Here is a 12,606-nt window from a genome sequence, read left to right as displayed (position 1 = left end):
ATAATCACAATAATTATGATAATTAAGCTAATAATATGTTGATTTTAATCTTACTTAAAACTCTACTGGATCCAAAACCCATCATAGTTTATTATAATTATTATGTTTTTAATGAATAATATCGTTAACAATTAGGGACTTTTGTTGACACATCTTGAGGAGCTCGATCGTCACTATCTTAGCATTTTATCATCGTCTCGTCACTATTTCCACTCGTTAAGGTGAGTAATCACAACCCCTTTTTTTACCGGTTTTTTTAACATTTTTTAGGGCGTTATGCATTACAAGTTAAATAGTTTATATTTTCATTACAATTCCACTATTAGCATAGATATGAAATTGCTCAATTAGTTTATATGTGCGAATGTGACTATGTTTTTATTTTTGAGTTATGGATGTTGGTATCTCATCCTCATTAGTATTATCATACGCCTCCAGAGTAACTCGATCCGTTTAGGACTATAGAAATGGCCTTTAATTTACTGTTGTTATGCTAGTTGCAGTGGTTCATGTTTATCGCAAGGAATTTTAAATTTCAATATTATTATATACGAAAAAAATAGTGATTACTTGCTCAACTTTATATTTTCACGCATGACGCATGTAGCTTTATAGGATGAAGCAAGTGTTGAAGCTTAGATTTTCCCTTAGGTTGAAATGATGAATAAAGAACTATTTACTTTTAAGTCGTTGATTGCAATGTTATTTCTTTTGAGACAAGGTTTATGTGTTTGTGTACCTGTCAGTTAAATAAACAATTTAGATATTGACACGTGCAATTCATTTAGTGTCTTTTGGGCTCTGGTACAAAATATGTCGAGCCCCGGCTTGTTCTGCTACATGTTGGGGTGTGACTCTTGACACACACACACACACATATATATATATATATAAGTTCCCAAATATTAGTTTCTTTATAATTTACCACATCCGACTTTGCATGGACTGAGCACTCGCAACTCCTCAATCCACCGCCCTAGGAGCTCCTAGCAACCTTTGCAACCATGGCGTGACCATAATAATCGATTGGTTACTGATCTATATATTTTAAGTAAAAATTATAGGATCCTTTCTTGATAATGAAAAACAATATAAACAAAAATTTGAGGCTTTAGCTGCTGATACTCATGATTTAAAAAGCAAATGTTTCTATCAAGAACGAATCAATAAATTTTCAATTAGATGAGATTATCAAGTGTAAAAAAGAGATCTATGAGGCAACCATTGAAATTGTAGAATTAAAACAAAGATTGCACAATTTCAGAAATTCATTCACGCATTCTTGATCATATCACCGATTTTCAAAAATCTCATTCAAAATGAACTAATTATGGGATTGGTTATAATGAAGTTCCTCCACCTTTTGGGCATAATTATACAACAATGCTTGATCACGGAAGTGGATATTGATTATCCACTGACTGTAGATCCTCTTGTTCAAAGTATTTCTACAAGAGGTGAAGGAAATGAATCCAAGGCTAAGAATGTAACCATGGATGTTAAAAATAATGATGAGGAGTCTAAAGCTATACTTGGTTTTGTTGAGAATCTTTCTCCGCCTTGTGTCAAACAAGTGAAAGATCTGAGTGCGAAAGATATAGTGTTAAAACTTAAGAGAATATTACACGTGAAAACATGTTGTTTTTGAAGAGAATATACTTTTGAAGAGTTATTTGAAAATCATGATATTAAAAAGGATAATCACATACCAGCAGAGAATCACATTTTGTGTGAAACCGCTGATGCTAAAAGAGAACTTGACAATTGTCTCATATACAGATTGAAAGAGCCTGGTGTATGGTACATTGACAAAGAATTTCCTATTCCATACTCCAAACGAGATTCAATTGTTGAAACTTGTAAGGTGGTTGATTCTTTGAAAAACGTCAAAACTGTCAAGTGTGTGTATAGTGTTAAAATCAAGAAAAAGAAGAAACGTGTTATAAATGGACAACAATTTCATAACTCTATAACTCAGATGGTTAAACCTTTACAACATCATTTTGTGAAATCAACTAGGAGTAATGAAATTAAGAGGTTTGAGAACTTGTTAAATATTGACCTTGTTTGTCAAAAACGTTTTGAACCCGTTGTTCATGAACATGGTTAAACATCTTAAACCTTAGCGTCTAAGTAATTAATAGAATCATCTTTAACGCATGTTGAAATAAGAAAACGTTTATAATACAAATGTCAAAGGACATTTGATTGTTAATTGTCCTTACAAGAGAAGACTCAAATTGCCAGATACTCTTAACAAAATTTCATTAACTTTTGGGCAATTTGAGACACTTAAATAGAAAGAAAAACAACAAAGAGATTATTTTAATTCTTTGTTATAATCTCCTAAAAAGTTTCGTTCTTGATATGATTTTCATATTTTGAGACAACAAGCTGATAAACCGTTACCAGCTTGGAAACCAAAAACCCCATCGGTTGTTACTGCTCAAGTTGAGGATTCTGGTCGACCTAAGACTATGGTTTAGCTTCCAGTTTCTCATTAATTATCTAGCTTTTGTGTAGGGAAATCTAAGAAGATCTATCAACGAATGTGGATTGTTGTTATCAAATTTGTTGATAGTGGATTATCTCGGCATATGATGGGTGGCTTGATTTAATACATACAAAGATTAAAAATTCATAAAAAATTTTAACCGGAAAAATTTGTAAGTCCCCGTTTTGTCGTTAATCGATACGAGATCTGCATGAAATCTAGGAGTGCGGAATCCTCCTAGACTCGTTTATGGTGTTGGAGACGAAGAACACGATTATACACAAACATAGACACGAATGGGATAAATAGATCTGCAGATCGCTTTTATATATTAATCAAAACACATTACATACCGTAAGAGAAAACATATTGTGGCCGACCCGAGGTGAGCTCTATCTTGGGTCTGCCGACGAGACTAGCCCTATCTAGTTTTCTCTAAACAATTTTAACAGCTACACAAATACCTTCTTTTTTTCTCTATCTTGAAACCCTAAATATGACGCATATATATAGATAAACATTTTCGCGGGCTTGGGCTTGGGCCTTAAGGTGAATTTATTCTAACTTCATATATGGCGAAGGTGGCTTCCTCCCCAACTTCACCCCAGCTGGTCGGAATTGCATAGCGACGGTCACAAAATGCACCAACATACTCCCCCTTGACCGTTGCTCTCAATTCTAACAAACACTAAAGATCATTAGTTACAAAACATGCACTCACAGACACCGCCTTAACTGATGATCTTCTGTGTTCTTCTTCTAGTAGGACTCGATCTTCAGACATTGAACTGTGGTCTCCAAGGTTGAACTTCACATATATATGCAACATCAATCTTGTCTTCAACCAACAGTGTCTGAATATGTCTTGAAAGCTTCACAAATCTACTAATCACCCGACGTATTCCATATCGGATCTCCCCTTCAGTGTAAGCCCATCCAAATTATATCGAGACACTTGATTTGCAACCCGGTGACTAATCAATTATCTCAACCTTAATCGGTTCATAAGATAAGGTTCAATCTTCAACTACTCAACAGTAAATGATCAGTTTCATCCCAAAAACACCTTGACAGAATCTAACACACATGCCCTGTAATAATCATCAAAATCTTAACCAAGCCTCCATGATCTTTATTACCCGAGCATCTTCAATTTTACCCCCTCTTTTCTTTGCCAAATATGCCCAAATAACCAAATATGTGTCAATTTCCCATTTCAATTAATATCCCATTTGTAACTTCAACTCCATGTCCAAACGAGTCCGTAAATTCATTTAAATAGCTGACCCGTAGTTGTTCACATGTAAGACCTAGAGATACTAATTTTCACTCTTTGTCGGAATAACGTTTTCGGCCTCATAATAATCGTGTAAACCCGACCATTCGGACGGAAACTCCAAAGAAAAAATATTATCACCAAATTTTTCCTCAATGATCCTCTTTTCATATGAATGACATATGAAAATTTTCGTTCAAGAAAATTTCCCGAAAATACTTTTTTTTGTTGGAAATACCATATCTTGAACGTCGGAGGAAAGGAAAACATATCGTTAGTCTGACCTTCTGCAAATCAGAAGTCTGACCTACGGGTGAAGCGAACTTACATACTTTCTCCTGACAATTTCTCCCTTCACATGGTTATAACTTCCCTGAGTTATAACTTCGCGTAAACCCTATAAATTCGCCTCTGTCGTCTTCCCCAACTAAAAACATATCTGAAACGGGCCAAAAACACCAAAACGCAAATATAGCATAAGAGCCTAAGGCTCTTGTACCACTTGTAAGTCCCCGTTTCGTCGTTGATTGATACGAGATCTTCATGAAGTCTAGGAGTGCGGAATCCTCCTAGACTCGTTTATGGTGTTGAAGACGAAGAACACGATTATACACAAACATACACACGAATGGGATAAACAGATCTGCAGATCGCTTTTATATATTAATCAAACCACATTTCATAACGTAAGAGAAAACATATTATGGCCGACCCGAGGTGAGCTCTAGCTTGGGTCTGCCCACGAGACTAGCCCTATCTGGTTTTATCTAAACAATTTTAACAGCTACACAAATACTCTCTTTTTTTTCTCTATCTCGAAACCCTAAACATGACACACATATATATAGATAAACATCTTCGTGGGCTTGGGCTTGGGCCTCAAGGAGAAGTTGTTCTAACTTCACCTATGGCGAAGTTGGCTCTCTCCCCAACTTCACCCCAGCTGGTCAGAATTGCATAGAAACGGTTACTAAATGCACCAACAAAATTGTTCACCATACACATTGTTTTATGTAAAATTTCCTTTTGGTGAACAAGATCTTACAAAGATTTTATCCATGTTGGAAGAGAAAAATAGAAATATAGTGTGCTTTAAAAATATAAAAATACAAAAATATGAAAAATAGAAAATTTTGAGAAATTTGATAGACCAAAATGGGAAATGGTGGTACATTGATTTAACGTACCTAGAACATGAAAAAATTAGACTAAAAATTTCCAAAGGCTCAAATGCATGATATGTATGATAACTTTGACAAATCAATTAGGTGCTGATGTGATATAAACCTAAATACTTTCCAAATCTAGTAGTATAACATCTTGATGCATAGCTAAATCTATTTAAAGAATTCCAAATAATTAAATATGTCTAGTGTAAGCCAACAGAAAGGGAGAAAATTCTCAAAATAGTCTTTTTAAAAAGAGGAACCCAACTTAACCTAAAATTTTTGAAATATTTTAAAAAGTCTTACACAAAATCGTCGAAGGCGACACCTTTGGGCTCGTGCCGATGGATTTCGCTAGCCAATAGGATTATGCCATATGTCTGACCTCTGAAATGACCCGTAAACTTTGTACCAAAATCCATCGGATTCATGAGTTTTGTTACAAAAACGTCTTCTTGAAAACAATTGTTTCCATGATGTTTCAAACTTCTTTCATCGACGCCGTGAGATTTGGAAGTTTATCTAAAATCAAGATTTTGTGAAATTTATCGGACCATATGAATTTCAGTTGATTTTGATCTTTAGAGACAAGTTTCAATCAAAGTTTCCTAACTAGTTTAATTTTCAGGATTAAGTTTCAGTACGCCATTATTTTGTTTTGGAATTTGATAAAATTGAAATTCCATCTTCAAAATCCATCAATGAATTCATAAAACGCTGCTAAAATTTTCCCATATAACATCACTTTCCAATCCTAAACATTTTGGCAAGCAGGGTACAGACTGATCAGCTTCAATTAGGGTATGGAATTGAACAACGTAAGTCTTCTTCCCAAGCCGTGAGATTATGCATCCATCATAAAACGAACCGAAGAAACCAAGACCCATATCAACCACTTAAATGCGATCACCTCTTTTATATTTCATTGTTCTACTTGATAGCAATTCAAATTTCAAAGATATTTGTTGAATTGTAAATTGAAGAGAATTGGAATCTAGGATCTAAGAGGTTGCTTAAAATATGTAGTTATAGATCTATGACGTAATTCGACTAAAATGCATCGGACCAGTTTCAAACTTTTACCAAATCTCACGGTGTCGATGAAAGCAATCTGAAACATCACGACGGAGATTGTTTTCAAGGAGATGGCTCTTGTATCAAAACTCACGGATTCGACGGATTTGGGTACAAAGTTCATGGGTCTTGTCAGACGTCAGACACGTGGCATAATCATGAGCCCAAACGTCGCCTTCGATGATTTTGAGTGAGACTTTTTAGAATTTTTCAAAAAATTTGAGTTAAATTGGGATTCTCTCTCTATAAAAGGACTGTTTTAAAATTTTTCCCACTAAAAAAAGGCTAGTTATGAAGAAAAACATAAGTCCAAACCTACAATAGGTTAAACCAATGGTTCCATAGGATACAGGTCGGGTGATTAACAACTTGATGGTACGAGTTCAACCTTGCAAATCCGATGGCAGAAACCTCTAAAACAACCACCGTGAGCTCGTTATGGGAAGGACAAGAGGGGGGTCTTCCCTTAACCACCCTCCGGCGTGAGAATAAGTACCTTTCTGAAGAGAGAAAAGTTCTTTAAGTAATTGGTGAGATAAGTGAGTTGTGAATGAATACCTTGTGGTGATGACAAAGGTATTTATAGCCGAAGGGTGAGGGAATATTATTGGTACAGTGTCCCACTCTAGAAGAGGCCTTTTATAACAACCTGGACATGTGTCTGCATGTGATAGGATGAGATAGATGGCCATGTGCACGGTTATAACAACCTTGCAAGTTGTCCTTCTCTAATTGGCTGTTATATCACGTGCTTTCCAAGGAAAGATCTTCGCGTAAATCTTTTAGAAGGTAGTTAGTTACAACTGATTCTCTGACGTCACCCTCTAGTCATCTTTGTGCATGAAGGGAATACCTTGCTTATGACTTCTGAGGACGTCCTGATCAACCTGCAGATATTCTCTTGAGTTGTTCTTTATTATTCCTCTGAATTAAGTTATGCGGGTTATAGGAATGTTCCGCGGGTGATTTCGGAGGAAGTCCTAGATGACCCGCGGATGGTCTTTCATGGGTATTTTGGGCTTTTCACGACCCTACCGCTATAAGTCCCCCAGATCATTTCCTCTTCCACGTGAAGTTTTATGCGGGTGAAATTTTGGACATAAGAAATTTTATGGGGATTTTGAATTTTCGCATGTTTTGTGGAGATACTTGTGTTTGAAGATAAACATAGAAAAGGACGACGTGACAGTTTGCAGGTGTCGTATGATTGATGTGACGTGACATCTGTGCCGGCTGTTAACTGTACGTTGTTGTACCTCCTTTTTCGCTTTTTCGGTTTTCCTGTGTGATGTGGCGCATTCCTACTGGACCTTCATTTTCTCTCTCCACTGCCGCCTTCCCATCGCATTAACTGTGATGGGTAAAATAGGTCCCTTGGGTTTCTTTATCATCTTTTATCGCTTTTACATCTTCATCTTCTCCATTTTTTCCTTTCGATTACCTGGGTATTAACTATCATAATCCAGGTTTTCACCGTCTATATTCACCATTGCATGGTGTTATTCATTTTCTCCCAACACAATGGCTGGTGATAAGAAAGCGTCGACCTCTCCCACCATAGAATCTATCGAAATCAGCTAGAAATTGTCGGAGTTCAAAACACTTGCATCAAGATATGGTATAGCACCGGAATGAGGACCAGAGTACCCTGTCGTTGGATCTACTACTGATAAACCCCCAGCAGGCAAGATGGCTTTATATGCATAATATTTTTCTACTGGGAATCTTAGGTTTCCGATAACCAAGTTCCTTCTGGCCATTGAATCCACCTGTCCCAGCTTCATCCTTTTGGCCTTATGCGAATTCGACACTCTGAGTTCGTCTGCAGAGCCAACAATATAGTCCCCACTGTAGACAAATTTGTGGTATTCTACAAGATTAACGTGCGTGGTAGTTGGTTCAACTTTTCCACTACATCAAATGGGATAATTGGCACCGAACCTCCCCGGAGCGCATATGAATGGAGGAAGAAATTCTTTTCGGTTTTAGAGGAAGTGGTTCCAATACCAATGGTCCGTCATCCGCCCAACCAAAAATTTCCTGATTTGCAGCTTGCACAACACGAAGGATAGGCCTGGTACAATACCTTGATCAAGACCCTGACCCCAATGCGTGTGATTAATGAGGGTGCCCTAGTCTGGGCTGGTATAAGCCGTATATGGCCATACCCTGAGTTCAAACCGTTCTTCCAAAACGCGGATGAGAGTAAGTGATTTATTCTTGCATTTTCTGTTCTCGAACTATATCTTGACTTTTTATTCGTGCGATGGGTGCAGGTGAAGGGCTGGTGCTGAACGCACTTCTTGACAAGATGGTGGGGTGCATGCAAAAGCGCCCGTGTGATCCTACCGCCCTTCCCATCTTGGACAAGACCCGGGACCACTTCTTACTCCCGAAAGACTTTTGTTCTGAACCCGTGGTTTCATAAGTAGTCTTCCAACTGGGAGCATTTTCTTTAAACCCTCGTCATTTGAACGCGTTGACTTCAGACGGGGTGATCCTATTACTATCTTCTAGTAATGAATCATCATCACGTGAAGAAAGTTAATTTGATGATTCTCCTGAAACGTCGGCTGTTATGCGTGCCCAGCAGACCTTGAGCGGAAGAGGAAACATCGCTCCTCCAAAGCAGATGACGCGGAAGGAAGTTACGTCGATGCCGAATAGGAGTCGACGAAGAAAAAACGGGCATTCGGCCCAAAAAAAACAGAAGAAGGTCCTCCTCGAGGACCGGGTTAAATAGATTTCCATGCGGTCTCCGGCACGTAAGTTATTAATTCCACAAAACCGTTCTACTTTATACTTTTAAATTCTAATATCTTTTATTTACTGTCAGCAGAGACATCAGTTGCACCGGACCAAGGTGTATCAACTCAAAAGCCGCCATCTCCTCCTCCAACAATTATCATACCCGGTGACGCGTCCGGTTCTAATGGAAAGGAACCAGTTCAAGACGTTGAGGGTTCAGAGACACAGGAGTCTCTGCACAACTCTCCATTTTCTCCTCCGCATTCACCTCCACATTGTTCCCGTTCCTCACCCCTGCATCAGTCATGCGGTGGAGGAACATCCCAGTCTTTCAAGTCCAGAAGGTTTCAACGCCCTTCCGATGCTGACTATTAGGGGATGGCTAATCCCGGGGAGGACGACCACCTACATATACCACGTTAGACCTTGGTCCAATGGTCCCGTTTCACTGATGCGGATGTCTATGCTGAGTTTCTCTGTCATGGAATCCCGCCAACAGAGCGTGCCTTTCAGCGTGGGCATTCTCATCATGATCTTTCCCACAGTTTTAACTTCATAATGGCCAACACTGTGTCTAGCGGGCAGGAAATCTTCCGGGAATGGCTCTCCATAGGGGAGAAATGAGGGTAGATGTCTAGGAAGACTGAGGAGGCTAAAGTTGCGAAGTGGAAGGTAAAGGACGCTGAGATCACCCTCTAAGATGAAAAGGACCAACAAGCGGACGCCGCACGCTCATGAGAAGAGGCATGTAAAAGCAGAATGCCATCCTCGCCGCTGCCCGTGAGGAGACCACATGCAAGGAGGCTGATCTGGCCAAAGCCTTGGAGACTATTGTTACTTTAGATAGTCAAATTACCAACCAAGGTAATTTGATTCAAACATATGAGAAAGAGACCAGGTTGCGGAAGGAGCAGGTGCAAGAGATGGAGAAGCACATGGGGGAGATAACAACCGACAACGTAAAGCTTAAAGGCTTATGATAAGCTGGAGAAAAAGGCTGAGCAAACTGAGAAGGATAAACATTGGTTGATGTCTGAGGGCCTTGCGCATGTATGTTTTCCTTCCTTCCCTCATTCCTTCTCATACGTTTGTTTTGTAATTCTTGATAGTTGTTTTTTATCATCTAATAGGTGATAGATCATATCAAGGACGGGCAAGAGTTGGGTGACTGTCTTGCTGAGTTACTCAACGTCTCTTCTCAAGTTGGCTGCAAGGTTGGATTTTAGGAGGGTGTAGAGTGCATGAAGACCCAACTCCCTCTTGAGGAACATCCATTACACGAGCGCTACGTAGGGGGCGAATACCACAAGCGAATGAAGGAGTATGATGACCTGACACTCCCTATTCAAGGCATGCTGCTTGAATTTGCTGAAGATGTGGATGGTGTTCAACGCCTCAAAGAATATTTGAGTGGACCCTCAGACGATACACCCTCGACTCCTCCATTTTCCCCAAAGCCAGACACCCCACAAGCTCAAGATCAAGATCAAGAAGGATCCGACATTCAAGATCAAGTAGAATAAGGGATGTATTTTGGCAATTTTTTAATGATATTTTGTATTGACAATTCCTGCAATCTCTTTTAACAATATATATGAAGTGATGTTCCTTTAAACTTTGTATTATTACTATAAGTAATATAAATGTTGCTTAGGATCTTCATAGATGTTAATAAAGGATTACTTCGACAATAATATGATACTCAAGTCGCTTATGTTCCAAAAGGAAAGCATAGTTTTAACGATATGCGGATCATTGCTGGCACGCAGGCTTGAAATAAGTTTAATGAAACGCGGCTCACTTCTGGAATGCATGCCGAGAATAAGTTTATTGACACGCGGGTCACTTCTGGCACGCAGGCCAGGAATAAGTTTATTGACACGCGGGTCACTTCAGGCACTTAGGCCAGGAATAAAAGTTTAATGACACGCGGGTCACTTCCGGCACGCATGCCAGGAATAAGTTTATTGACACGCGGGTAACTTCTGGCGCGCAGGAAAGGAATAAGTTTATTGACACGCGGGTAATTTCTGGCACGCAGGCTAGGAATAAGTTTATTGACACGCGGGTCACTTCTGGCATGCAGGCCATGTATAAGAACAGTTTGTACACAAGACATATTGCGGGTAAATGATTACTTAGAGAAAAATGGCCCTCGGGCCAATTTACAATATAAGATTTAACATAACGCAATACAAACATTATTGTTAACTACCGATGGCACGCAAGCTAGAAAAATAAAAATAACCCGCAACCCTTCACATATAGCACTTTTTTAAATGCGCAATGTTCCACGTTTTTGGAACTTCAGTTCCATCCAATTACTCTAACTTGTAAGTGCCTTTAGATAGAACTTCTTTAACTCGGTATGGCCTTTCTCAAGTTGGAGCAAGTTTACCCAAAGGGCCCTGTCTTGATGCCTCATTATTGCGGAAGACAAAATCTCCCACATAGAATTTGCGAACCTGAACTCTTCAATCGTAGTAATTTTGAAGTTGACGCTTGTAATTAAGTTCTCGAATAAGTGCTAACTCGCGTCACTCTTCCAAAAGAGTGAGATTCAGGCGGAGTTCGTCTTCGTTGTTGACAACGGACAACGTTCTTGCGGATGGTAATCCGATCTCCGCTGGGATCATGGCCTCGGTACCATATGTTAAACAGAAAGGTGTTTCTGAATTACTTGTCTTCTTTTGAGTTCAAAAGGCCCCAAGCACATGAGGTAACTCATTAACCCATCATGTTCGTTTAGTTCCCAATGTCGACTTAATCCCATCCTTGATGGTTCGATTGGCTCTCTTCACTTGGCCGTTAGCCTATAGATGGGCTACTGATGTGAACACTTGGCTAATCTGGAGTTCTTTCAGCCACGCTTGTAGTCCTCCGTCTGCAAACTGAGTTCCATTATCGCTGACCAGCGGAAGGCCAAAGCGACAAAATCAACAGATAATGATTTCCCACAAAAACTTCTTCACAATAGCAGTAGAGATGGAGGCAACTGGCTTAGCTTCAACCCACTTGGTGAAATAATCATTTGCTACAATGAGAAATTAGACGCGTCCCGGGGCTTCTGGTAACGGTCCGATGATATCATTCGCCGATTTCTGGAATGTCCACGCTGATGTTACTGGCACCAATTCATTTTTTGGCCTCAAGGTATTGGGTGCGTGTCGCTGGCATGAATCACATTTTCGAATTTCAGCCACTGCGTCAATGTGCATCCCTGGCCAGTAGTAACCTGCATTCATTAGTTTTGCCCCTACCATTATGGGACCTATGTGTACGCCACATATTCCTTCGTGAACTTCTCTTGTTAAATTGTTGGCATCTTCTGCATCCACGCATCTGAGGAGCGGACCCAAGAATGATCTACGGTAAAGTACCCCATCTTGCAATTGGTAATTCCAAGCCTTGTGTCGAATTTTTAGAGATGCAGACTTTTCTTCTAGGAGTATCCCGATGACAAATACGCGACAATTGGAGTCATCCATGATTCGACTCCCGTCTGTATGACTAGCACTTAGTGTTGCGGAACTGAAGGGCGATCTAGAACTTCAATGCGGATGTCTTTTGCAAAGTGTTCAAAATTGGTAGAGTCCAGCTTACTCAAAGCGTCAGCGGATTTGTTCTCACTCCGTTTAATGTGGATGACTTTGCATGATGCAAACTAAAGTACGAGATCCTTAGCTTGAGACAAGTAGGATGCCATCACCTCGTTTTTGGCTTCATAAGACCTGTTAATCCCTGCTATTAACATCGAATCCACATGTTCCTCCAAATGTTGAACACCAGGTTTCTTGGCAATTCGAAATGCTGCCAGGAAAGCTTCGTATTCAGCTTCATTATCGGTG

General features: G+C 39.5%; 1 protein-coding gene across 1 annotated transcript; it reads right to left on the bottom strand.

Moving 5' to 3' along the window:
* Positions 1-11,805: 11,805 nt before the first annotated feature.
* Positions 11,806-12,246, bottom strand: LOC143552782 (uncharacterized). Its single transcript, XM_077042921.1, has one exon. It carries the CDS (start codon positions 12,244-12,246, stop codon positions 11,806-11,808), a length of 441 nt encoding a protein of 146 aa, XP_076899036.1.
* Positions 12,247-12,606: the final 360 nt, after the last annotated feature.

The sequence above is a fragment of the Bidens hawaiensis genome, unplaced genomic scaffold (genome assembly GCF_021521415.1).
Source record: "Bidens hawaiensis isolate Kalapana, Puna unplaced genomic scaffold, B.hawaiensis_p1.1 tig00017037_1, whole genome shotgun sequence".
NCBI lineage: Eukaryota > Viridiplantae > Streptophyta > Magnoliopsida > Asterales > Asteraceae > Bidens > Bidens hawaiensis.
The sequence above is the reverse complement of the archived record's forward strand: the minus strand, read 5'-3'. Positions and strand labels throughout refer to the sequence as shown.